The sequence below is a fragment of the Egretta garzetta genome, unplaced genomic scaffold, assembly GCF_000687185.1.
Source record: "Egretta garzetta isolate BGI_Z169 unplaced genomic scaffold, ASM68718v1 scaffold337, whole genome shotgun sequence".
In the NCBI taxonomy this organism is placed as follows: domain Eukaryota; kingdom Metazoa; phylum Chordata; class Aves; order Pelecaniformes; family Ardeidae; genus Egretta; species Egretta garzetta.
In genome coordinates, this window is record NW_009260181.1 from 531,555 (window position 1) to 559,419 (window position 27,865).

At 42.8% G+C, this 27,865-nt stretch overlaps 1 protein-coding gene across 1 annotated transcript in view; it reads left to right on the forward strand.

The window, feature by feature from the left end:
• The first annotated feature begins 3,519 nt into the window (after positions 1 to 3,519).
• The window catches only part of PITPNM3 (PITPNM family member 3), a 92,553-nt gene continuing 68,207 nt past the window's right edge, over positions 3,520 to 27,865 (forward strand). The window contains exons 1-3 of the mRNA XM_035897231.1: positions 3,520 to 3,607; positions 13,771 to 13,866; positions 25,481 to 25,588. Coding sequence (XP_035753124.1) covers positions 3,520 to 3,607; positions 13,771 to 13,866; positions 25,481 to 25,588 — 292 coding nt within the window. The remainder of the gene's footprint in view (positions 3,608 to 13,770; positions 13,867 to 25,480; positions 25,589 to 27,865) is intronic.

Consider the following 27,865-nt stretch of genomic DNA (forward strand, 5'->3'; position numbering starts at 1 on the left):
CCTCCTCCACTCCTGCACTGGTCTTGGTGTCTGCAGGGCTGTTTCTCTTGCATATTCTCACTCCTCTCTCCCGGCTGCTGTTATGCAGCCGTTTTTACCCCTTCTTAAATATGTTATCACAGAGATGCCAGCAATGTTGCTGATGGGCTCATCCTTGGCCAGCGGCTGGTCCGTCTTGGAGCCAGCTGGCACTGGCTCTGTTGGACATTGGGGAAGCTTCTGGCATCTTCTCACAGAAGCCAATCCTGTAGCCCCCTGCTACCAAAACCTTGCCATGTAAAACCAATACAACTTCATAGCTTTCTCTGGGATAAATGTAGATAAACTGTTTGACCTTGGGCTTTGGGATCAGAGCTCAGACAGTTGAACAAAGAGGGCAAGAGTCCCAAGCAGTTACTACCATCACCAGAGTAGAAGAACCTGTAGAGAACAGCTTTTGATTCTGACAAACTGCATAACTCTGGCATCTTCTGCATCCTGTCAAGTTGCTGGTAATGAGATTTGGCTGAGCTGCAGGACAGAGCAGGACTCTGTTCATGATTTAAGTAGTGATCTTTGTTAGGACTTCAAGGGTACTTAAATGCTTAGGCACCTTTATAAGGGCTTTAATTAGGTACAGTTTTTCACTTGTCTTTGTATTTGGGGCTTGTACAGGTTACGTGAAAATCTGCAGTTGCTCACTGCTGCATTACGTTGCTGTGCCTCAAGATTCACGTTCTTCCTGGCTGGAGGGGTTTATTTTAAGGTTATTACTGGAAACGGGACTGTTTTGTAGAAACAGATTAAAATTGCCAAGCTTGAAGTCAGTTGTTCTCTGTCTCTCCCTGCCTTGAAAAACAATCTCTCTAAGCCTAGTAATGAACACATCAGAAGATACTCTCCCCTACTGCCAAAGAATAAAGAAAAGAAAAAATAAAAGAGAAAACAAAAGAACTTGGGGGTCAGGAGAAGAGAGCAAAACCCAAGCAAATTGGATAGATTGTGGTAAGAAATGTACGGGAAAGAAGAGTTATTAATATGAGCAGATGCTGCACAGACATTATGCATTGCTTAGTATTTATAGGCATGGATCAATTTTAAGCCAAGAGAGTGAATTTATGCAGTATCAGTGAGCTTTTCTGGGTGGCACTGTAGCTGATGGGGTGTGCATTGACTTAACAGAATCCACTTTGCTTGTACCTTGAGTTCTTGGCTGTCTTTGTTCTCACTCAAGATTTTCCAATAATTTTGTGCAGGGAAGAAAGAAAACCGTAACACAAATACCTAACTCTTGTTTTCACTTCTTATTGTCTTTATTACATCTTGTGTGCTGGGTGGCTGCCTCCAAAGTACATCGCAAACATATTAGGGAAATCTTTCTTATGGAAGTGTTCTTCAATGGGAATTAAATACTTAAAGATTTTCTTTCCCTTTGTCCTGGTTTCAGCTGGGATAGTGTTCATTTTCCTCTTAGTAGCTGGCACAGCGCTGTGGTTTGGATTTAGGATGAGAAGAATGTTGATAACTCACTGATGGCTCAGTTGGTGCTGAGCAGGGCTTACACCAGGCAGGCACTTTTCAGCTTCCCCTGCTCTGCCAGGGGCACAAGGAGCCGGGAGGGGGCACGGCCAGGACAGCCGACCCCAACTGGCCCCAGGGCTATTCCAGACCATAGGGCCTCATGCCCAGTATAGAAACTGGGGGGCAGCGACCACTGCTCGGGGATGGGCTGGTCATTGGTTGGTGGGTGGTGAGCAATTGCATTGTGCATCACTTGTTTTGTATATTCTTTTATCATTATTATTATTGTCATTTTCCCTTCCTTTTCTGTCCTGTTAAACTGTCTTTGTCTCAACCCACAGGTTTTACTTTTTTTTTTTTTTCCCCCGGTTCTTTCCCCCATCCCCTGGGAAGGGGGGGAGTGAGCAAATGGCTGTGTGGTGTTAAGCTGCCTGCTGGGTTAGACCACAACACCCTTAAAGATGGGAATTGTGGGTTCCCTGTTAAAGAATTGATAGGTTTTGAAGTTCATTTGCTCCTGTTCCCTCCCCAGAGCCTGTTTGCCTGAATGAGCGGAGGGAGAAAGCGTTAGGTAGTTGCAGAAGCACAGTGTGCTCGGTGTGTGTTTTGAGCGTGCACAACGTTGTCTGGAGGGCTGCTCTTTTTACCTGAGTCAGATTTTCTTTCCAAGTTCCAGACCTGCTCTTGATATCTGCGTGATGGTAACCTGAGTTGAGAGAAGCTAAGGAGAACCTTCCAGCTCAAATTTTACCATCTTGTCAACATAACTTAGACCTAATTACTGAGATAGGTCAAGTGTTTAAGCTTTTCTAATTTGGATGTGAAAATGTGAGCTAAACCCTGGCCCAAGAGCCCTGGTAAGTCAGTACTAATGAACCAGAGGGCATATATAGGTGGAAAGCATTGTCATACACGAAGGGATATCTGCCTGTCTAGAGATACGGGAATAGGTTCGTCACTTGAATTGCTCTGCATAAGCACCCTTCTTACAGAGCAGAAGCTGGCGGGGTGCTTGTGTTACTGAGAATGAGGACATTAAGCTGCTCAAAAGAAAAGGCTGTGAGATTGTTGCAGATACATCCTTACACCTGTTTCATGACGCTTGGTGGCAGTGGGGTGGTCTCTCTGTGTGAGAACTAGGCCCTTGGGGTTACAGCAGAACTGGAGTTGCCCCATACTTTGTGCTTCTCTGCATGTTTGAAAACATGGAAAGCAGTTCTAGTTTCTGGAGAATATCCTGGCTTAAGCTGCTGTTAGTGTTACAGGAAAAAATAATTTTCTGGAACTTCTTCCCTTTCAATTTCTGGATGCTCATGTTTTTGTTTCCTTGCTGTTTCAAGGTAATTCTTTTCTATTTTATGGAGACAGCATTTTTATAAACGTTGTGTTAGAACCTGTTCTGCACGATGACTGTGAATGTGGTGAGGGTTTTTTTTGTTTTGTTTTCTATTTTGTTTTTCTTTTAATTGCCACTCTAATGAGTAAGAAACAAGAGTTCAAAGTATTCCTTCTTCCTTTGGTGCTTTTTCAAGCATATGGTGATGACTTTGGACAGTTCTCTCAGCATGACTCATTAAAAGGAAGGCATTTTGCCTCTTCTGGCACGTGCACAGTACTTGACATGCCTTGACAGTAGAAGGGCATGAGGATGAGTTTTGCTCTGCGATAGGAGAGTGAGGGTTACTAAGATCCTTTCCAAGAGCTGTCTAATGGGATCAGCTTGTGTAGTTGGCTCGTCCCAGAAGGTTATGAGGATTTTAGCATGCTTCTTGGCTTTCTTGACCTGCACAACAGAGAATATCTGTTAGTGGGGCTTTCCTGTGTTTTCTCCCTTGTGTATCATGAAGGCAAAGGTCAGCTTAACCGAAATCAGTTTTGGGAATAGCATGTCAAAGGAGTTAACATTGTCCAAGTGTGCTTATGGCATACTGTTCTGTGCTTGCTGCTAGAGTACAGAAGGGTCCTCAGGTCACCAGGCCTGCTCTAAGGTCAGCAGGGTACTGTATTTCTGTGGTCTCGATGAGTTATCAGGGCCTCCCTGGAATATACCCTGTCAACTCTTCCAAGCTGAACCAGGAACGGGAATCCAAGAACTGCATGGCTGTGGGTAGCGGTCATTCTGCACAAGACTAGGTCATTTCTTAAAATTTTTTTTCTCCAGCATTGACAGGATCCAGGCAAGCCTTGGGGCTACTGGACTCAGCTCTATAGGAAACCCTTCAGTCAGAACTTGAAGTGAATGAGACAGGTAAAGGACGGGGAAAGAGAAGACATACCCAACGTCATCCATCAAATCAGTGGCGATCATGAGATTGGAGTGAAGAGCTGGAAAAAAAATGTGAGCATGTAACTTCCTCTCTAATATAAATGCTCTACTAGATTTCTATTCTCATTTAAAAATAAAAATTTTACCGCAGGTAAATTCCACCTTTAAAAAAAATTAACCAAGGACTTTGGTAGTAAACTGCAGTACATTTTTTCTTTATCATAAAGCTGATTCTAGTATACTCTGATTGCAGAGGTTGCAGAGGAGGTTGGGATCCAACTCTGGTAAGTCTGGGGACCCACTGGACTTGTTGGCTCTTCAGGGCAAAAAAAAAAAGAGACCAGTAAAAATAGATGAAAGAGTGGAGACGTGATCAAGTCTTCTCCACGTCTCATTGCTGAGGACTGCAGAGAGAGATGAACAGTTTCCAGGAGCGTGTGTTTGCTGTCCAGTCATGGACATTATGAATTTGTGTGTTGTCACCCTGCAGTATAGCATCTGTTCGGATCAGGTGGGGATACACCATCACATTTCCATCAAGCCAGCTGAAGCACGTGACACAATACTTATGCTAGCTTTATGTTTCTGGTCTGACTGCCGGCACAGAGTGCCTGATTTGTCATGACGCTGTCTGGCACCGAAGGTAAACCTCCAGAATGTTTTTGACAGATGGGAACTTGTATTATGAGGTTACACTGGACCAGAGTCATGTGGCTGTAGCACCTTTGCTTCGATTTGGGGAAACCAGATGACAGGCTTGAGCCACAGTCTGACCCTGGTCAGCTGTGGATCAGCACCAGCTACTGTTGAAGAAATCCTGCTGCAAGTGACTTGCCCTGCTGAATTTATAGCAGAGGCCACGACAAACACGAGCTTTTCTCTCTCCTCCTTCATCTGTATTCAAGCCACCTATAGACTCGTCCTTTCTCTTGCATTTATCTTTCAAGTTGGTGGCTCTGAGCTCAGTGCTGCAGCGATTTGTTGTATAACAGGGTCACTTAAGTACCCTGTGCACCCATTCCGTCCTCTTTGTGCTTCATCTCCCTGCTTGCCAGAGATGCAGTGGCTTTGCACAAGGCTGTGGTCTGCCCAGAGGAAAAAAATGACATTTTGGTTCTAAGCTGGTCAGTCAGAAGAACACAAAAGTGATTCCACGGAAGGACTGATGGGACTGTTTTGGTCTTGTACTTTGAGATATTGAGAACTATATCTGTGGCTGTCAGTGGGAGCTGCTGGCTGAGTTTCTTATGCAGTGGGCAGAATACATGACTCCAATTGTTCTGTGCTGTATTTAAGCATTTAGTATGGCATTTGGGGATGCGTCATTGATCATAGCACCTCTTTGTGCCTGTGACTTTCCAGACAACGCACTAGCTGTGCAGTTAGCAGCCTGTTTAGAGATATTGGTGTCCTCCTTGCTCTGCCTCGTTGTACAACATACTGGGTTTGAAAGGATATCTGGGCAAGTTCTGTGTCTGAACAGGCCCTTTATGTCAGCTGTCTGAAACCCAGCAGATGCCACCAGGAAGTGGACAGCGTCCCAGTGTATTTTTGGTAGCATATTCAAAGAAGTACAATTGCAAAATGGAAGTAGATGCAATGAAACAGTGAATTCTTCAGTTAGCTTCAGCTTTGAGCTGTCATCCTTTTTTCAATTAATTGTCATACCGTTGGTTCTGAAATGCATTTGCTCCTCTGGATTCTTGCACAACCATTCTTCATTCCTTTAACTTGCTTCAGGAAGGATGTCTGCTTTTCTTCCCTGCCTTCCACCACCATCCCCAACTACAAAGATCTTCTGGGATCATACATGAGACTTTTCTTTACATAGGAATAAAGTTTTTACTGTAGTTTTTACTCTTCCAAATATTGTTTTTGTGGTTGTTGCTGGGCGACAGACCTTTTTGGACAGGAGTCTAATGATCCCTGTGACATACATGCTTCCTTAAATCTGTAACAGGGTTGTGGAAGTTTAATGCTTCCCCCCAGAAAAGGAAGCCATGCTTTTACCTTGCAGGTTTTTGCTCTGGTTGCTTTGTGCACAGTGGGCTTCAGGCTCCGGTGGCCTTTTCTAAATGACTGAAACTGTCCCTCTCTGTGGTGGAGCAGGGTGTTGCAGACCTGCCTGCAAATTAGGTGTTGACAACATGCAGAAATTAGGCCTGCTCAGAAACGCGGTCTGTGCAGTTGCAGCAATAGGAGCTTATTGCCATTCTCTTCTATGCGTTCCCTCCGATAGAGTGTGTTGTGTGCCATGGCAGAGAGTACTTCTATCTTTCAAGTGTCTACACCACAATTGCATTTACATGCGGAGACGCTTGTGTGTATGCATGTATGTGCTTACATGTTCTCCCTCCCCACCTCTGCTAATTTTCTCAGTACCAGTCTGGTTTAAGATATGTCTGCTCTACAGACAAAAGCAGAACAAAAAGCTGCTGCTAGGAAAAAAAGGAGATGGATCGACTATTTTAATGGCTTCTTGTGAGCTAAATGGTAAAATTTGTTTGGCAGTAAATAGATGAAAAAAAAGATTATGTAGAGGAGCCCTGCAGCTTTTTATGCTCTTCCCCTCACTGGAAATAGTTAATGCATGCTCATCGCGTTTCACCCGACCCTTGCTAAGATGTAATTGTGATTTACTGTACTTTCTCTATTTCCATGGTATATCTGTCTAGCCTTATGTAGTGAACATAAACCTGCCATGGATATATGGGGGGTTTTAAAGTTTTTGGAGTGCTTCAGATAAGTGTTTAGTATTGGGTAATGATTATGTTATTCCACATCAGTTTTTCCCGATGCAAGTTTTAAGGAGATGTGGGTTCTTGCTGGTCTGGGAAATAAGCAGGAAAGCAAACTTGTCCTGTTACACACTAAGATGATGAGTGGACATGAAGTGGAATTATATGGATTCACTGCATGTATATACTCTGAGGCTATCTACATACTTTTTTTAATCTGAGTTTGCCCCAGGGATTTTCCTGTGAAGTGGTGCACATCTTCAGAAATCTGTAGCCAGATTTCTGAATCGTTGTCTAAACACCTGAATGAATGGCCAGAGTTACTTACAGGAGGATGATACAGGGCTATGGCTTCATTATGGCTGCTGAGCTTGGAGGCAGACACTTAAACTCATTTGATATGCTGGCTTCATCCGTACAGATGGATCACTGCTGAGATAACTATTGACCTCAGTGAAGTTATGACAGAAGACAGATTTGGTGCTGTTAGCCTCATTTAATGCTGGTGGTATTTGCCTCAATCTTACATGGATAATAAATAGATGGAAAAGGCAGAGCACTGGAACGGGGAGGAGTTGCAGTTGTTCCCCACTACATTTGCAAGGTGTAAGCCTCCACGTGTATTTAGGTTACTGTTCACATGTGAGACTTCTGTCAGGATTTTGGTTGTGAAGGCTAATCCCACCGCTGTATTAGAACTGTGGTGATCTTTTCCCCTCCTTGGAAAGGCATAAGGTGGTGTTGGGCAGAAGGTGCCCGTGACCTATGTTGGGGTCTGTTAACAGTAGCAGTGGAGCTTTTGGCTGAGTCTTTGTAGGGTCTTCAAAACTGTTTGATCCTGATGTAGTGTTTTCTGTCTTTCATGTAATTTGGCTGCATTTCAACTCCAAAGTCCCATCCTTTCTCCTCAGGCATGTGCCTCTGTCCTGGTTTCGGCTGGGATAGAGCTAATTTTCTTCATAGTAGCTAGCATAGTGCTGTGTTTTGGATTTAGTACCAGAAGAATGTTGATAACACACTGATGTTTTCAGCTGTTGCCAAGTAGTGCTCAGACTACTCAAGGACTTTTTGAGCTTCTCCTGCTTGCCCAGGTGCATAACAAGCTGGGAGTACAGCACAGCTAGCACAGCTAACCCAAACTGACCAAAGAGCTATTCCATACCATATAACGTCATGCGTGGGGGGGGGCGGTTAGTTCGGTCGGTCGGTCGCGGGGAGACTGCTCGGGGCTCGGGGACTGCTCGCGGCTCGGGACGGGCTGGGCATCGGTCGGCGGGTGGTGAGCAATTGCCTTGTGCCTCATTCGTTTTGTATATTCTGTATATTCTGTTATCATTCTCATTATTACTATTATTATTATTTTCTCTTATTAAACTGTCTTTATCTCAGCCCTCAGCTCTAACCTTTTATTTTCTTTCCGATTCTCTCCCCCATCCCACTGGTTAAACCACGCCAGCCTCTAAGAGCTTGATTTGCAATGCATGGGCTATCAGCCCAATTTTGAATTTCCAGACGTCAGAAGTAAAGGGAGAAGCCCAAACAATAGAGTGTGTCCTTTTCAAACTGATGTCGCTGCTCTTTAAAATGTTAACAGATTTTAAATAATGTTGAATGCTTATTATGCACTGACATTATTAGCTAAAGTAGTAGTTTGTTTGGCTGGAGACCGAAGACTGGATGTTGAATAGAATAACTCTTAGGCGCTTTGTATGTAAGACATCAACTGTGTGATCTACAGGGGGCTGTTCTGTTGGGGCATGCTGTCCCCCATGTCCAGTGTACAGTGTATCCCTCTTGCACCTTCCTCGCTTTTGCGTTTTAACTTCTTTATCCTGCTCGTACTCTGTGAATGAATGTGATCTTTGCCATTAGTTATTCTTCAGTGCATCCACAGGTGTTTCCATTACCTTGTTACCCCAGCAGATCACATACTTTTTTAAAATTTGTTTTCCTTCTGATTTAGGATTATAGGGCAATTCAGATCAGAAGGGACCTGAGGAGGTTTCTAGTCCAACCTCCAGCTTAAAGCAGGATCAGTTATGGGAGCGGATCAGGTTGTTCAGGGCTCTATCCAGCTGGGCCTTGAAAATTTCAAAGGGTGAAGATTACGCTACTCTGGGCAGCAGCTTCCAAAGAATGGCTTTTCTTCTGGGGAAAATGTTTAAGGAAAAACCCAGCATGAAACTCATTTCTACTTACACCCAGTGTCTCCTGTTCTCCCATCCTGCACCACTGTGAAGAGTCTTGCTCTGCCTCCTCGACAGTTTCTTCATGGGCACTGACAGCCTGCTATCGTTCCCCCTGGAGCCTTCTCGTTTCCAGGTTGAACAAGTCCTGTTCCCTTAGCCTTTCATCGTCAGGCAACTGTATAGGGAGTTCAGTGACAAAAATGAGACTTGGATCCATCTGCGTCATTTGTGCCTGGGAGTGCCTGTCCATAAAATAGACCTGCTAAAGCTTCCTTTTCTTGTTGGGATGTAAAACTCCTATTAACTGGTAAGATTAAATTAGAATCTTGGATAGGAAGGTCAACTTTTCAATACTTTCAAATCAAAGTCCTCTAAACTCAAAGCAGTTAAGATGTGTCCTATTTCAACATTTTGATTTAAAAAAGATAAAACTTCTATAAAACTTGTTAGAGCTTTAGAATCATCTAGACCAGGTGGGATGGGGCTTTGAGCAACCTGGTCTAGTGGAAGGTGTCCCTGCCAATGCCAGTGGGGTTGGAACCACATGATCTTCAAGGTCCCTTCCAACCCAAACCATTCCGTGATTATAATCTGTCTCGGAACTCTTAGAGTGTTCTTTGTTGGTAGTAAACACTGAAAGCCAAATTAGATTGCAGTGTGAAAATCTGCAGGGGCCACTGCAATAGGAGACTATTTTTCATGATTATCTTTAAAACATCTTCTGTCACATGCAGGTATATGGTTTTCCTAGAATGAAAAAAAGAGGGGTTTTAAACTTTATGCAACACACCTTTTTCGTATTCAAATGGACAAATTAACATAGACATGTTGATTCCTTGGGGTTGCTAGCATGTGAGCTAAAGATCTGACCCAAGGCGATGAGGAAAGATTTAACTGGGAGGTTCTTAAATGAAGGGTGCTTGAGGATCACAGTCTGCTTGCTTGGGCAGAGTCCTGTGTTGTAAATCTCAGATCTGCCCACTGCGTTGCTACTGGGCTACGTTGTCTGACCTAGCCAAAGCATGCAGAGCTTTTCATACACAGGTCTGTATGTGTCCTCACTCTCCTTCATCTCCAATGCCTTTTTTCCCCAATATCATGTCTTGTCCGGCTTATGCTTCCTCCATCACCATTGCCATTACAGGTTTGTGGGTTGCTCCCTTTCCAATCAAGTTCCGTGCCGTTTTGTGCCTTTTATGCAATTAAGCAATGTAAGCTTGAGGCACACATTAAGAACTCTCTCTCTAGGATGCTTCCTTCACGACACAAGGCTTCTTATCTGCATGCTTGCAAAATCCTCTGTGTACACGGTTCTTTATCTTGGCTTTATTGTTTCTTGTTTTGGTCTGGAAACACCTCAGGGTGAGAATCTTTTTCTCTTAAAATGAGTACAAATTTATCTTTATTTTTAAGGGAACTGGGAGTTGAGGAAAAGTAGTGGCTGCTATGAAGTCTTGAAGGTTGCTCTACTGTATCAATGAATCATAGTAAATGAATAATCATAATGAAGAATGAGTCTTCAATGAATCATACTTACTGTATCAGGTGGAGGCATAATTGGAGAGTTTTTCAAGTGGATGCTTGACAGAAAAAAAAATACAGGGCCAAGTGTGATCCTAATGCCTGATGGTGTATTGTGTAGGGCTTTTGAAGTGGTATTTTTTAACAAACAATTTAAATATGCACATTACTGTGTTAAATAAAAAGCTTGAACTAACTCTTCCATATTGGTGTGATGGTTTAAAAAATTGCAGCCTTTAAAAACAGTGTATATTGTTTTTGAGGTTTACTTAAACAGGAATAAGAACAGAGGTAAAAAAAAAGGTGAAAACGTGAAATGAGCACTTATTAGTACCACTGCTTCAATTAGAAGAAACATACTTTTAAAGCTTTTGTTTAGTGTTCTCTCTCTAATGAGACTGTCAGACATGGCTTCAGTAGCAGTTTCCTGCACCCTGTGGGGATTTAAATGCAATCAGCTGTATTCTTGTAATTACTGTTAGTGGGCTGGCCTTGGAAGGTCTGCATCATTGAGGGGGAAGAATGTTCTTTGCTTTGCTGGGATCAACACTCTTTGCAGCAGCTAGGGAATGTAGTCATGGGTATCAGCCGTGACACCTTTATTTAACAGTAGTCTGTAGAAGTTTGAAGTGTATTGGTCTTGAGTGTAGTGGACTGGGAAGGTAGTCTGGGAAACGGAGAGGTGAGGTGACAGCAGTACTCATTAATGTTTCTTCTATGGTATTGCTCTCACCAGCTAAACAAGTACCTGCAGGGAGGGTGTAAAGAAGATGGAGCCAGCTTCTTCTCAACCAGATGAACCGCACGAGTCCCTTCTCACCTCAACCATTCTGTGATTCTGTAAACCTACTTGTTTTGGTTTTACCTCTTTTTGCTGGAAGACAATTCAGGTGATACCTCAAAAGACATACGGGTTACAGCAGGTTTAGAAGCATCTGGTCTTAAATCTTAAGTTTTTGCTGGAGAATTATGGAAGCCAAAGACCACACTTGAGTGGGATTTCACCAATCCATGGGAAATACAGCTGACTGACATTAACAGAAATTGGAGGATCTTTAAAATCATGATGAGACAAAATAATTATCCAAAATGCCCAATACTTGTTTGTTCTTTTTCCCAGTGTTTGCTGGCTTTGGATACCTGCCTTTGTGGTATGACACATGCAGTTATATGGCTTTAAAAAGTGCGGAGAAACTAAATTCTGAAAGTCAGGCCCCCTAAATGTCTCTTCAAAACAAATTATCTGCTGCCATAAGAGTGTATCTTCTGGTTGTGGCATTTTTGTTTGTTTGTTTCTGCAAATGTAGCCCTCTGGCTTCTTGTGGAATCACTGAATGCTCAAAATACAGGAAAATTGGACTCCTCAGTTTTTAGCCTTGGAAGAACTATCATCAGTACAGATATCTGGTCTGGAAAAGTGGAGCAGAATTTTTTCAGCGTGAAATTTGTGTTCTGTATGGGAGTGTCTGCATCTACAGGACCCCAAAACGTATTAAGTGTGTGTTACCAATGAAGTCTGACTGTCTTAGTTTGGATGTTCCTGTGGTTTAATAAACATCCATAGCACAGAAATTCAGCTTCAGTTACAGATACTTGATTGACCAGAGTAGCTGAGTGAGGAGCTGTTTTCTTGCAGAGGAAAATTCTGAACACATTTGAGATGCTCAAGGCAGCCCTTTGCCTTCTCGTCATTCTCTCTGTCTCTCTCATGTTCTGTGGACCTGCCTCTCATTTGTAGGTTCTTCATAAATTTCTGGTTTACTGCCTTCTTTCTGGCTGCTCATAGATCTTAAGGCCTGTGATCAGGAATCTCATATTTGACATAAGGCTAAAAAGGAGTAGTTTACTGAATTTTCTACTAAGACTAACAGTATTATATTTTGCTTTTCAGATCTAGCATCTCCAAAGGTGAGGCAAATTATTCCCTCCTTCTGCTCTTCTGTAGCACATGGGCTCTTATCCAAAGACTGAATCTTGCAAATTCTCCCTTTCCCATCTGTCTGTTTGGCTTTTTTGTGGTGCTTCCCATTCTCGTGCTTTGAAATTTTGGGATTCCTGTTCTTCCAAACATTGACCAACTGCAGACTTTTCTTCATTAGAAGTTCAGAATAGTGTTCTTTCTACCACTATTTTGATGACTATAGTGATAAGTTTTAGGAGATAGACATAAATATATATATTTATATTTGAATGTAGGTACAGCAAGATGGTGTTTGGTAAGGGTAGTTGTTTGCTGTTCCCTATCATTAGTAAAAGGTTTCAGAAATCTAACAGTAAATGTAATGATCTGTATGCAGTCTCTGGTAGCTGCCAAATATCACTGGACACATTTCCAATACACACTGTACGCCTGTAATAAACACTGACTACTTAACCAATTATTTTGAATACCTTTGGGTTTGTTTTGGGTTTTTTAAGCTATTAAAATGCTATTAACTGATTGGGTTTTTTTCCTCTCTTCTTGGCCAACTAAAATCTGCTTCTTCCTACCACCTTTTATTTATATTTCTGATTAGTTCAGCTATAGGTGGAGTAAAAGTAGAACAAAAGGCTGTGACCGAATTGGCATGTTTCCCCCAGCATAATGTAGAAGGATGCTTCCCCAGCTTGAGTTGCTCTTTTAACAGTGGGAGAAGGAGAATGCTTTTGTGGACAGGGCTTCAGGATATTAGATTTCAGGTCTGATGTCATCATTTGGAGAAATGAATAAAACCAAGGACACTATTCTGGTTGGTAATGAAGGTCCCTTCTACAACAGCTGTAGTGTTTTTATGGATATGGTAGATTTGATCTCTGGTTCCCCACTGATTTGCGGGAGACTTTATTGTTAATATAAGGCAATATATTTCTTTACTACTTTCTAGAGTTGGGTTGCTGTAGGTGTAAGAAGAACTGGTATAGTTAGGCAGGTCTGGTTTACTAACTACAAATTAGTTTGAGCGTGATAATCCATTGGAACCATCTAAGCTCTTACGACTATGTCTGTTACTGTACCTGTTCTTAATGTGGTTTTGCCTTCCTGTTGTCAAATGGCAAACTTCAAATGAGAGCCCCAGGCTCCAGCAAAACAGAGCTGTATGACAAAAACAGCTCAGTGAGCGAGAATTCAGTAGTTTGTCTGTAAATCTTTGAGCCAAATAGGATGGCACTTCTTTTAGAAGTGAAATTGAGTTTAAATGGGAGCCACTGCCATGTCCTGGGGAAATGCTGCTTCATGTCTCAGAAACAATGTACAGTTTGAGTGTTGGATTGAGCAGCCTGGCGAATGCAACAGCGAAGACTTTATCTTTCAAGTTGCTGCATTAGCTGGAAGTGACATAGACTTATCCTTAACAAGAACTTGTTTTAATCACTTCTGTTAGGTGGAAGCAAGAGGTGTAATTTTTGTGCCATCCTGAAGCTCTGGCTGACTGTTGAGATTAAAGCGTGTGTGTTGACCAAAATGATCTTCCTGAGCCATCTACATAAACTGCTTATTAATGTGGTTTTTTTTCTTTAAGCCTGGAGCAGAGGTGAGCATTCCCTTCATTTAACCTGTGTCTCTCTGTATTTCCAGCTGGCCCGCGCCGATTCAGTGGTGCTCAGTGGCACATGCAGAATGTCCTCAAAGACTCCGTGGAGAGCTCCGATGATGAATTCTTCGATGCACGAGGTCAGTACATGGTTTTTTCCTCCCCTCCCCATTCTTTCCCCAATTTTGCAGCAAGTAACTAAGCTAATTTGGGGATGAACTGACATGTCCTCATCAGACTGAGATCTGAAAGAACCCGTCAGATCTCTGAAGGATTTCTGAATGAGCCTAAATTATGGGAGATGGGTGAAGTGCTAGGGTGGATGAACGAGCTGCCATGAACTGGATCTGGCATCAGAAGCAGCATGACTACAACATTACAGAGCTTCATGTGGTCCCTTCGACCCAGTTTGTTTACAGGTCAGGTAGTTCTTGATGTGACGGTTGGAGTGCTCTTGTTTGCAGTTCCTGGTGAAGGCCATGAGTGTCTGCGTTACCAATGGCCACCTTTTAAAACCAATTGCCTAGGTTTTCCACTCTGGCAAAACTTTCACTGAAGTGACTGGGACTTCTGCTTGTTCAAGAAGCAATATCTGAATGCTTGTGCATTTAATCAGGTGAATCTAAAATGCAATGCCCCCTTATAACGTCTGATGAGATCCTGAATCTTGACATGCTCTTTAATATGCCAAGTTTTATTCTGAAGGTCCATGTCCTTCTTACATTGGGGGCCCCAGAGCTGAACGCAGTACTCCAGGTGGGGCCCTCTACTCGGTCTCGGCTTCGATGGCCATGAAGATGGTGAGCGGGCTGGAGCACCTCTCGTATGAAGACAGGCTGAAAGAGCTAGGGTTGTTCAGCACAGAGAAGAGAAGGCTCTGGGGAGACCTTACAGCAGCCTTCCAGTACGTGAAGGAGGGGGCCTACAAGAAAGCTGGAGAGGGACTTCTAAAAAGGCATGTAGTGATAGGAGAAGGGGTAATGGCTTTAAACTGAAAGGGGGTAGATTGATATCAGATAGAAGGAAGAAATTCTTCACTCTGAGGGTGGTGAGGCACTGGAACAGGTTGCCCAGAGAAATTGTGGGTGCTCCATCCCTGGAAGTGTTCAAGGCCAGGTTGTGTGGGGCACTGAGCAAGTTGGTCTAGCAGAAGGTGTCCCTGCCCATGGCAGGGGGATTAGAACTAGATGATCCTTAAGGTTCCTTCCAACCCAAACTGTTACATGATTCTATGATTCTAAAGTTTGTAGGTTGTGTGCACACGTAACCTCCCACCTACAGTGGGAGACTGGGGGCTCTAGTTTTGCTTTTGTTTGCAGGAGCCAAACCTAATGCTTTTCTCATGCGTTTCATTTGCTTTTCTGAAGAGAATAACTAGCAAGGGAGGATTAATTCTGCTAATACTGTGAAATCAAACTGTAGGATCTTCCACAGTGTAGGCTATTGATGTCAGACTGAGCTGACCTTATGTCCTCATGTTGCCTGGAAGGCCGGAGTGAATGGTGGTGGAATAAACTTGTTGAATGTCCTTTGGCTTTTGTAGCAAACTGGATTCATTACATACAGAGCAATCCCTGTGGCTTTGAGCAACCTGATCTAGTGAAAGATGCCCTCTACTCGGTCTCGGCTTCGATGGCCATGAAGATGGTGAGCGGGCTGGAGCACCTCTCGTATGAAGACAGGCTGAAAGAGCTAGGGTTGTTCAGCACAGAGAAGAGAAGGCTCTGGGGAGACCTTACAGCAGCCTTCCAGTACGTGAAGGAGGGGGCCTACAAGAAAGCTGGAGAGGGACTTCTAAAAAGGCATGTAGTGATAGGAGAAGGGGTAATGGCTTTAAACTGAAAGGGGGTAGATTGATATCAGATAGAAGGAAGAAATTCTTCACTCTGAGGGTGGTGAGGCACTGGAACAGGTTGCCCAGAGAAATTGTGGGTGCTCCATCCCTGGAAGTGTTCAAGGCCAGGTTGTGTGGGGCACTGAGCAAGTTGGTCTAGCAGAAGGTGTCCCTGCCCATGGCAGGGGGATTAGAACTAGATGATCCTTAAGGTTCCTTCCAACCCAAACTGTTACATGATTCTATGATTCTAAAGTTTGTAGGTTGTGTGCACACGTAACCTCCCACCTACAGTGGGAGACTGGGGGCTCTAGTTTTGCTTTTGTTTGCAGGAGCCAAACCTAATGCTTTTCTCATGCGTTTCATTTGCTTTTCTGAAGAGAATAACTAGCAAGGGAGGATTAATTCTGCTAATACTGTGAAATCAAACTGTAGGATCTTCCACAGTGTAGGCTATTGATGTCAGACTGAGCTGACCTTATGTCCTCATGTTGCCTGGAAGGCCGGAGTGAATGGTGGTGGAATAAACTTGTTGAATGTCCTTTGGCTTTTGTAGCAAACTGGATTCATTACATACAGAGCAATCCCTGTGGCTTTGAGCAACCTGATCTAGTGAAAGATGCCCCTGCCCATGGCAGGAGGGGTTGGATTAGATGATCTTTAAAGGTGTCTTACAACCCAAACAATTTTATGATTCTATGAAAAGGAGAGGGATTTCCCTCCCCCCCAAATATTTGTTGAGACTTCTAGTTTAAAGTAGACCTAATCCAAAGTGGAAAACTCAATTTGTCCCATGGGAAACTTGTCTTGGGTTTGGATGTGCTTTTTATTTTCAGTTTGGTTGCTTCATTAACTGCACATTCAGAAGACATTCTGCTGATGTCTAAGTATGGAAATATTTGCATGGCTAAGATTGTTGCTGGGTTTCTCCCTCTGTTGATATTTATAGTACAGAGAGAAAATTCCCTCCCTTCCCAGCATTCTGTTCTTGAGTAAGGCCTGTTTCTGAGCAAATTCATTTTCTTTTATAGGACTGCATTGGCTTCAGTCTCATTGCTTTGTGCTGATTTGATGTCTGGAGATGGCAGTTAGTGTATTTAAGGCAGTATTTGGCGTTAAATGGCTGCTGTCTTGCAGTGAACTTCATATTTCAGCATGTTTTAATTTTCTTTGTGGGTGGAATTGTTGCAGGAATGGTTGGTGACCAACTCTTGTGCTTTCATGCTGGCATGAGCTTGAGTTGAAATTCAGCATGAAAGAGTTGTTACATCAGGAGCTTTTTAGTTGCTTTAAAAATGCAGAGGGTAGGAGGCAGGCAGTGCAAATGAAACAGCCTTTGTGGGGGGATCAGCTCTGTGCTCGGAATGGTTTGGAAGCTCTGAAGCAACTTCACTTGCAACTCACTGATTTATTTCTGTGAGGCTGAATTTGCAATAGTATTTTCCTAAACAAGCTGGTGTTGCAGAGGCATAATTAATATTAATCAGATTATTGCTGTGTATTATTCAAAGCACAAGTTTGGATCCAGGATCCCTTAACTTCAGTTTATCTGCCAGTTGCCCTGACAATGATAGTGACTTTATCTGATGGTGAGCCACTTGCCTGCTGTAGCTATAAAATTTATGATAACTTTAAACTTGAAAGAAAAGCTGTTTACATGAGAGTTAGATTTTCTTTTATCACCCTCCTCTCCCACCCCCCAGTAGGCAACAGCCTCAGTCAAACAGGGGAAGAAAAGTGTTCAAAGTAAATTGCATTTGAAAACTTGGCACAAAATCTTAGCCTTGCCTAGAACGCCACAACTCTGCATGGAAACCAGGCAGTTCTAAATGGAGGTTGAGATTGGAATAATGTTTTTCAGATTTGTGTTTGGTTGATCAGGTATAACGGGATGAAACTGTTGGATGTGGTTTATTCAGGAGGTCTGGTGAAATGATTCAATGGATCCTTCCATCTCTAGAGTCTGTGAAATTGGCTGTGGACTTCATGTTCTTCCAGAAACATGCGTGCATCCTTTTGGTTTACCAGAGCTAGAAATGAGTCCCTGGCTGTACGAGTGTGCTGCAGCCATTGTGCAGAAGAAGAGATGCAGATGTTAATTTGAAAGGATGTCCTATGGTAGATTTGTTAGTTGTTGCTTTTGGGGGGGGTTTGTTGTTTTGTTTTGTTTTGGTTTTTTTTAAACAAAACACTCTTCAGTACATTCCAGGGAACAGAATTCCCTCATTTGTTGCCTGTATTAATAAGGTCTGTATTCAGTTTGGAGCCTTTTTGAAGTCTGAGACATGAGAGATGCATCAAATACCAGTTTTTTTTCCCTGTTCCTGTGCAGCAAGGCTTGCAGTAATAACTACTTGGCTGGTGTTGAGGGTTCTATATCTGAGAATCAAGAAGCAATCCACAGAAGAGTAAAGACGTAAGTGACCCAGAAAGGTAAATAAATGAGAGAATTTAAAAAAAAATTGTAGGTAGATTGAGGCAAAAGCCTGACTATATGTTGTCTGATGTCACCATGCCAGCTCATGCCCAGCCTGAAATCAGCTCAGATCTGCACTTCTGTGCTGGGATTTAGCAATCCATCTCTGTTTGAAGAGGGATTTGAGGGCTCTGAGCGAAGAGCTCTGAGCTCTCTGTGTGTACACGCACATGAGTGCGTGTTTCGGAAAAGACATTGCTGAACACTGATTATTTTCTCTTTGTTCTGAACCAAACATCTATCTTATCTGAAAGAGGCTTTTAGCACAGGGATGTTCCAGCTGTCTGCACAGAGGGAGGAAAGAAGTATGGATGTTATAAGCTGATTTGTCCCTTGTAATCTTTATTATCAGTGGGTAGGCACACAGACACTGCAGCTGGTACTCTGATGATCCTTGCACTTAGATTCCCCCTGCCCCCCATGGATGCTTCATTATTATGGGAATTTAACATCAGATTATGAGTGCTGTAAATTGTCATGGGTACAAAGCTAATGGGGATGTGTAATTGAGATTTTTGGGGGAGAGGCTGTGTGTGGCGTATGTGTATAGAGACATATTTTATTTGCTTTTTTAACTGTAAGAATGGCAGCTAGTGGTCTTGCGTTTTGGAGGCAAAACCAAAATCTCAAGGTATTTGTGTCATGTCTCATGAAAATCCATGCCCTTGAAATCCATCTCTGTCTATGGAAGTCTCCTTGCACTGAGGGAACTGGTAAACAATGAATAAATTCACCAATACGGGAAAGCTTTCTACATTCTTGGGGATCAGGTCTCCGAGGTTGGCTTTGATGTGTTTGTACAGCACCAAGGTGAAGTTCTAGCCTAACCAGTTAATTATGTGTCTGTATCATCAGACCCCAGCTATTAGAACCCTGCATCTCTTATTAATGAGCCTTGAAGGAAGAGTATAAACCAATTTTGAAAAGAATGCAAGAAGGATGCCATTACTTTGTTCATAAGTTGATATCTGTGCTTGGTCCAATAATAGATTTTTTAAGTTGGAAGAAGAGAGGTCTGACAGAAGCCCTTTGCTGATTTGTGTGCTTCTGAAAAAAAGCAGAAATGGTGTATAATTTTCAGTACTGGGTCTTAGAAAGATGAGATGGAAGGTGGGAGTGAGCTGCCCATTCTAAGAGAGAGTCCTCATGAGGCAGAAGTGAGTATTACTGAATTGATTTTATCAACCTGCCTTCCAGTCTGGCAGCAAGCTTCAAAATCTCCAAATCGTTTGAAGGAAAAGATGGTGTTCACAAGGACCTGTTAACTGGATTACCTGAAGGAGGACAGTACTGCATTTATATTCCATAACTTACTAGTGGGAACAAAAACTCTTATGTTTGCTGGCCTCTATATCAGTAGGAGGGCATAGGTAGAAAACCTCTGGTATAGATTATGTCACCATTGGCTTCTCGCACTTACTTTTGAAGTTTCTTGTTTTCTGGTGCTGCTGCCTATAAACCATGCAACAGTGACCAGGCTGTTCTGTTGATCTGATTAGCATCACCAATTAACAAATAAAAGAAAAGGGGGGTGGGGGAGTGGGGGGGGTGGCGCAGGCAGGGGGAAGTAACAATAGGGCATCTATGAGAGATAAAGAAGGGAAAGGAGGGTTTGGTGTTCTGTCGTTTTTGTGCATGTGCTCTTTCATAGGATCATAGAATATCTCAAGTTGGAAGGGTCCCTAAGGATCATTGAGTCCAACTCCCTACTCCTCACAGGACTACCTAAAACTAAACCATATGACTAAGAGCGTCATCCAGATGCTTCTTGAACTCTGACAGGCTTGGTGCTGTGACCGCTTCCCTGGGAATCCTGTTCCAGTGACTGACCACACTCTTAGTGAAGAACCTTTTCCTAATGTCCAATCTGAACTTCTGCTGACACAGCTTCATCCCAGTTCCTCGTGTCCTGTCGCTGGTCACCAGAGAGAGGAGATCAGCACCTCTCTGTCCACTGGCCCCCATGAGGAAGATGTAGACTGTGATGGGGGCACCCCTCTGCAATGAGGTCCCCCCTCAGCCTTGTCTTCTCTGAGCTGAACAAGCCAAGGGATCCCAGGCACTCTTTGTAAGTCTTGCCCTCGAGACCTTTCACCGTCTTGGTCGCCCTCCTCTGGGCACACTCATAGTTTGATATCCTTATATCAAGGCGCCCAAAACTGCACACGGTACTCGAGGTGGGGCCGCACCAGTGCAGAGTACAGTAGGACAGTCACCTCCCTCGACGGGCTCATGATGCTGTGCTTGATGCACCCCAGGACACGGTTGGCCCTCTTGGCTGCTAGGGCACACTGTTGACTTCTATTCAACTTGCCATCACCCCAAATCCCCAGATCCCTTTCTGTGGCACTGCTCTCCAGCCTCTCATCCTCCAGTTCGTATCTATAACCAGGATTACCTTGTCCCAGGTGGAGAATCCGGCACTTGCTCTTGTTAACTTTCATATGGTTGGTGATTGCCCAGCTTTCTAGTCTGTCCAGTTGGCTCCCTGTAAGGCCTCTCTACCCTCGAGGGAGTCCACAGCTCCTCCTAATTTAGTGTCATCTCCGCTTTCTCCCAAACAGTCGTTCAGGAATAATGAAGTGTTTAAATGTCAGGAAAACAAATGTGCACAAAAGCATAGATACTAGCGAAAGAGACGGAAGGTGTTTCTATGCTCAGAAGCTCTCTGGGTGATGACGGAGCTTGTATCTTTGGTGGAGGAAAGCATATGTGTGGGCTAAAGTAATTGGCATCATCCTTGGGTTAAACGTAGCACCAGAGGAACTGCAGGAGTTTGCGCTGGATTGAAGAGAACCTGTCCAGGAGAGGCACCGTGGCTTTCATCTGGAAATGAAGTGGCTTGATATCTTTATTCTGTCTCCAGCATTACACATCCTGTAACGTCTCTTACCTGTCTTTCTCACCCATTCTCTGTTATTTACACAAAGTGCTTCATCAGTGCTTGACACTCTTGCAGCTGAAAGGACGTTCTGCATGGTGCAGCTGGAGTTAAGTACGATGTTCCTTTATGGGAGGATTTGGAAGCTATCCCAGTCTCTCCATCTACCCATGTGTAATTTGCACTTCAGAGACTGCCTGAAGTAGGAGGCAGTGGGCACAATTAAAACATAACATCAGTGAGCTGCTTTTGCATTCCGAAAAACAGCCGGGGTCAAACCCCAGTTCTCAAACAAAGAAATTTCTGGCTGACAGCCTTGTAAACAGGGAATCGAGCACCTGTGTTTGCGATGGAGCAGCTGTACATGTTTTGACTGTTGATTCATCTGCCTGGGTTATCTACTTAATTTAGTGAAATCCATAGAGAAAGGGAGAAGTAATATTTTACTGTTTTGTTTTGCCCAACTTGCCTTTGTTTCTTGCTTTCCATGTTGCATGCAGTAAGTTAGGCAAAGAGTTCTCAGTTCATAGCAGGGTGCAGCTTATGCAGGCTTATTAGATTTTTTTGCCTTGGTGCTAGCAGATTTTCCTCGCATAAATGATGGTCACTAAACATATTTTCTCTGTGCTACCAATGTGAACTTTACCCACGTGTGAACAAGGTAAGAAGCTTTTCACCCCAGGCAAGGGGTGGAAGGAAAGATGCAGGGTCATACTGTGTTGGCTGGCAAGGAAGAACTGAGTGACTTTCCCAGGATCAGGCAGGACCTGATGTTCTGTGACAGCCACAGGGACGGTCCAGGTCTTTTGAGTAAGTCAGCTGCCTTTAGATCTGCCAGCACCCTCTGAGTCCTTCAGACTCGGAGCCTATCCTGCTGCCGTTGCCTCAGCAGTGGAGGGTGGGGATAAGCAAACACAGGAGGAGGGGAGGGGAAATCTTTTGCTTAGGCACGTGTAGTTGCATTCTTCTCAGACAAGAAACGCTGTGGCATGCTAAAGGGTTAAATGGGAACAAAAAATCAGGCCTGAATTTGTATGCTCAGAAGCCCTTGGCCTGTTAGGAGAGTTTTCAAGTGGAATGGTCCAGGGGCAAGGGTCCAGCCTGTACTCAAATTAGAGGGCTACTCTTGATTTCAGAGAGAACTGTGTGACATGAAGACTACCTGGGGTAGATGTGAAGGCCTTTCAGCAGTACTTGTATTTGTTCCTGCTGCCTGAAAGCATCTTTTACCCAAACCATCTATGCTGTATTGAGCTCTTCAACACTCATCTTTGTTTACAGTAAGCAGAGAAGAATCTCGTCTGTGTAAACAGTGTTAGTCATATTAACATTCATTCTATTTAACTTTGAAAGTTTGTGGGTTTTTTCCCATCATCTCCTCGAAACATTTAAATGGAAGATAAAAATCATCGGTAATCACAAGAGGCAAAAAAAAATGTATTGGCGAGTTAGGCATAGGTGGTACTATGTATTTATATCCTGAGTGTGAAAAAAAATATCTGCCTTTCTCTGCTTGAAGACAAATTATACTTGAACAAAAAATTGCAGGTACATGTTCTTCTCCAAGTATAGCAACCTGTTGGCAGTTGTGGATGTACTCAAGCTGTCCTACTGGTTTTCACCTACAGAAATGTTCTTTGCCTCCAGAGCAGCAGCAGTGATCCACGTTAGCTGGCTTTCTAACTTGATGCAGTTAAAATCCATCTCGCTTACAGTACATATTAATCACTGTAGCTTGAGTAAACCCCAAGGTTTTGATTTTTATTCTTCTTGCAGAATTCTTTTCTTGTGCATGCATTTTTTTTGTTTAATTTCTCTTGCTGAGTGACTTTTAGCTCTGTCTTGTCCCCAAAACTTCTCTGTAACCCGTTTAATATTTGCTGTGATGCCCTCTTCTGTAGCGTTGGTTTGACTGAACAGATTGCCTGAGACTCATTTCTTTAACCAAAGGCACCTTAATGGTTTATGCCTCTGGTGAATGTGCTGGAGGTAGAAGTATTTCTGCTTTGAAATTTTTCATGCCAATATGAAAACTGGTTTAACAAAAAAGGAAGAGGAAATGCAGTGAAGTCTCTGCTTGCCCTTCGAGCATCGCCCTTGTCATAGCTGCTGTGGAGGTTGGGAGCAGAGGCAGAAGACAGAGACCACCGAGGCTGTGGGCAAGTGTTTCTCTCCTGCACGTGCTGGCAAAGCGTGCTGAGTGTGTTATGTATCACGGGTTTTTCTCTGGTCTTTTCCTGTTGATAGTCTTGGTCATTGAAGTCTGGTTTAGCAGCCACCGAATTGGTGTTTCCCAGCAATCAGGAAGGACACAGTGCTGTAAGAGTCCTGCCTCAGGTTTCCCTGGGGTGGGAGGGCAGTGTAGTCCCTGACAGGTCTTCATCCAGGCTGTATCTGCTCCTTCTGAACTGGAAGAAACTGTTTTGTTGCTCTTGAACAGTCCTAGGACCAAGTGTGAACTGGGATTGATAAAAAAGAATTGGTGTTTTCAGGCTACACCATTCCCTCCCAAATACATTCTTTGATAAACCTGACAAATGACCTTTATTAGTGTTTTTTTTTTTTCCTAAAAGGTAGGACTTCGGGGAAGGTCAGATACGATGATGACCATGAAGTGATTTAAAAGCCTTTATACAGATCTGCTTTCCTCCTCCCCAGTACCAAGATCTCTGTAAATGAGAGAAGTACATGAGAGAATATAAATTTTTAAATCACTTAAAGGCCTACTGCACGGCCTGGTTGCCAACAAACTCATGTTTTCGTTTTTTGTTTGATAATGTGGATCGCTTTGGCCACGAATGCTCTGGCCAAATTCTTCTGTGTTTGCTCCCATAATAGAGCCCTTCTCTCCAAAAAAGGCAGTAAGACAGGGCAGAATTTGACCCCTTCTCTGAATCTGCCTTAACAAGTAAAGAACCGTGATTATTCATTTTACTTTTATTTTTTTTCCTGTGTACTCACCCTAGGCAGAAATCCCGTTCTGGGCTGCACACAGCCAGGCTGAAATGCTTTTAGTAAATTTATTCAGGAAGGACTAATGTACCCTTCTTGCCAAACCGCTGTTAAAGTGAAGGAAACTGTTTTCCCACAGCTTCTAGGCCTGTTTGCTGCTTGGGTTTTTCTGAGAGAGAGAGAGAGAGAGAGAATATCTATGGCTTGTGTTTTGTGCTTTCAGCTTTTCCTGCCCCCTGCCCTGGATGGGATCCTGATAAAAGAGCTGGTTTTCTGTGCCATGGGCTAGGTGCCATCCCATTATGTCTCTGTGCCCCTGGATGAAAACTTAAAGCTCTGTGTAGCACAGGTGACTTCGATAAAAAGGGGAAAAAACATGCTTGGAAAGCCTTAAACTGGTCTATGTCCATTCTTGCCCCTGCTCTGCCTTCGGAATATTCTGAAGCCAGAATTTTAGGATACTGAATTCTACTGGCTAACATTGATGGTTTCATGTTGACTTTTACAGAGAGACTTTCACTTCAGGCCACTCTAGAGTAGGAAAATACTGTTTTTGATTACAGGTTAAAATTGTGATATATAGTAAACTTCAAAATGCTTTTAATTATAGGCACATTTATAGCTCTGTTTTCAGGCTGAAATGAATGTTGCCTGATAATATCCCAGTGTGGTGCCTGAGGTTTCCCTTGCGTCTTGGAAAGTGTTGTGTTCATGTTCTGAGCAGCTCATATAGATTGCTGACTGGTTGTGGACTATTTTGGTTACTCTATAGTATATCTAGCGCTGATGTAATGAGATAATATATATTGATTATAGAGTTACTAGGTCAGCAGTAGTATTACAGCATTTTCACACACATCACCCACAGAAAATCAGGGTTTTTTGTTCATGTTGTCACTGGATTATGGAGGCAGGGTTAGTGGTGACTGAATTATGTCTGTGGAAGTGCAGTGGTTGTATTCCTTTATCAGGTGGGAGGCTTTCGGAACAAAAAGGTGATCTGCTTTTCAAGCAGCTTACAGCAGTACTGACAGTAGCAAGCTTTTGTCTTTTTCAGCATGTGTACGCTGAAGCATTTCTGCTCCATCCAGTTCCATAAGAAAGAGAGTGTTCCTAGGCCTCCAGCCTACTAAATTGCTTCACAGGGCTGCTGTAAATATTTTTGTCAGCTGTTAGGAAAAAAACCACAGATGTGCATAATTATTTCAGGAGGCTTTGATCTTCATTCTGCAATGCTTGCAAAACAAGTAAAAAAACCATGATTTTTTTAAGAGAGAGGGAAGAATTCTGACTAATTCTGTTACTTGATATTAAACACTCAAAGTGATGCATTATAAACTTCAGTTTTAAGTGACTGCTTAAGGTAACAGCAAGAATTCAGGCAGTCCTCTCTTTTCCATGGTTTTCCTGCACAAGCATGTAGGTATGCTGTAAGGCAGATCAGTAAGCAAAAAGCTTTCCTGGAGAGTCCTGCACATGCTAAAGTGTTACATACTCCCCTTAGGGACCATGGTGAGCGTTTATTTCTCTCTCAATTACTAGTTCTCACCCTGTCTTTTTTTCTCTTGTTCATCGCTGCAATTTATTCTGTTCTCCTTTTTCCTCCTGCAGAAGAGATGGTGGAAGGAAAAAGTGCCATCCTCATAGGCATGAGCCAGTGGAACTCCAACGACCTTGTTGAGCAGATAGAAACAATTGGGAAGCTGGAAGAAAATCAAGGTAATGTTTAGCTTGCCTTACATGTCATTTTAAAATTAACAAGAAAATCTGACTACTGAAGCAATTAGTTGTCAGATATTATGTAAACACTCAACAGAAACATAATTTACAGCATCCCATAGTTAAAAGATTTACATTTACATGTAAGTAGTATTTTAGTGCTGGGACCTTAATTGCAATGATCTCTTTCAGGACAAAACTTCTTCTCTGACAGGCCAGGCAATAAAAATGCATTGACTTCAGTGGGAAGTCAATGTTGGACTCAGCTCAACAACTATGAGATAGATTATACAACCACAACTTAGGTTTTGCGTGTTTCCTGTAATCAACATCTATGAGTGACTTGTTGGTCATTGTCACTGGGTTATTTTGCTCCTTAAAGTCAGGAGATCATTATCTGGAAATTTCAAGGGGACACATACTTTCAGGAGTATATGGGGCCAGTTTTAGGTAAATATTTAGGTAACTATGTGCCACTGAGATAGGTGGGAAATGGGCACTGATACACCAGTAGGAACCTAGGACAAGAGCCTAAGTAGTCTTCCTTTAGTTGTTACTTTGGTTCCTAAATTGCCTAGTCACTTTAAAATTAAAAATTACCTCGTTGACTTTAGGGAGAGAGAAGGACCCCATTGGTGGTATGGGGCTCATGTGTAGCAGCACTTGTTAATTAATCTAGCTTTTTTAAGAATTTCATGGATTTGTCCATTGTAAGAGCCTTTTCAGGAGGCTTTTCTTTATGGGTTTGCTACATGTAGTCAGTCCTGAAGGTAGCTGTGAACAGGTCTGTTTTCGTATGCAGGTACATAAAAGTAGTATTTATCTGAGTCACAAACTCCTTGATTACTTACCATGAGAATGATTTATTTTGATAGCATTTAAGTGACAGGTAGACACAATATACAGTGTATTTACAATTGTTAAATAGGTAATTAGAGAAGAAAAAACTTTTCAGCTTTGCATTTGTGCTTCAGCAATGCTTTATCAAGGTGTCACTTATGTTGCTTGGTAACTTATTTCATTTGAGAGTCTTAAGATTCAATGGCAATTTGTAAGAGATACTATATGTGCTGTAAATGTGCCATTTTTTCTGCTACTGAGTAGCAAGAATGATTAATACAGTATTGCATCAAATATGAGTTAGTCTTCTAAATGACTTGCCAGGAACCAGCTATCCTTGCATTCTTGCAGGTATTTCCCTATTTCTTCCAGGGCTGGCAAAGACTTAGGATGCTTATTTTCATTTTGGCACCCATGATATGAGGTTGGGTTTGTTTGTTTCACAGTGCCCTTTGGGCACTAAGGGAAGAGTTGTAAGTGACTGCTTTTAAGGGTTTCTGCTGTTAAGAAGCACGGCTGGTAAAGGGATCAGTGTTTGTATTATGCCGTTGAATAGCTGCAGTAAAGAGAATGTGAGAGCCAGGGTTGCATGGAAGATCTGTGCAGAAACAAATGAAGCAGTCCCCTGAGTTATAGTCCAGTCCTCTCATGCAAAGAGTTTCTATTTTCATTCAATTTGATTCTCTGCAGTGTTTTGTAAAAGAAAGAATTCTCATCCATTCTGTTCTTTTACTTCACTTCTGTTCACACATGGCTGTAAGAAGAGGCTTTAGAACCAGAGTACTCAAAGCATTTGATGAATTGGCCTATGTGCAAGATGCATCCGCATCCTGATACTGCGTCACGTATGCCGCAAGCGTGCCGTGGCTTTTAGGTCACGGTTCTTTGTGCTGATTCTGACCGGTTTTGAATAGAGATGTCAGGCAAGGACTGACGTCGTTAAGAACTGGGCTCTCACAAGTCTGAGACAGTATTACCTGTACCATAGCTCGTTATGCCGGAACGTGATTTCACTGCTTCAGTAATGCAAAAGGAAGTGGAGTTCTGGCTGTAACGCACACTGTCAGTTAGAAATTTCCCCTGATGCATCCCTGCTAAATAAATCAGATTTCTAAGTAGGTGGGGCAATTACATGCATTTCCTTCTTTTATCTGCCACTTTATACTCTCAGATTAATCCTAGGGATTAGCTACTTGTTGATTTTTTTTTTTTTAATTATTGATTTTTCTTTGTTTTTTTCCCCTTACATGTGCTCATCTGTATCTTCATGGAATTACCTGCTAAATGTTGATAGGCCATATTGCAATGTTGTTAGTGCAGGTAATTGTACGGTGCTTTCGTTACAGCTAAACTAGACTGAATAGTGTTACTGATCCAACAGTTTTGGAAAAGTCTGATGAGAAACCACCAGATACAAACGATAAAGGCAAAGAGGGA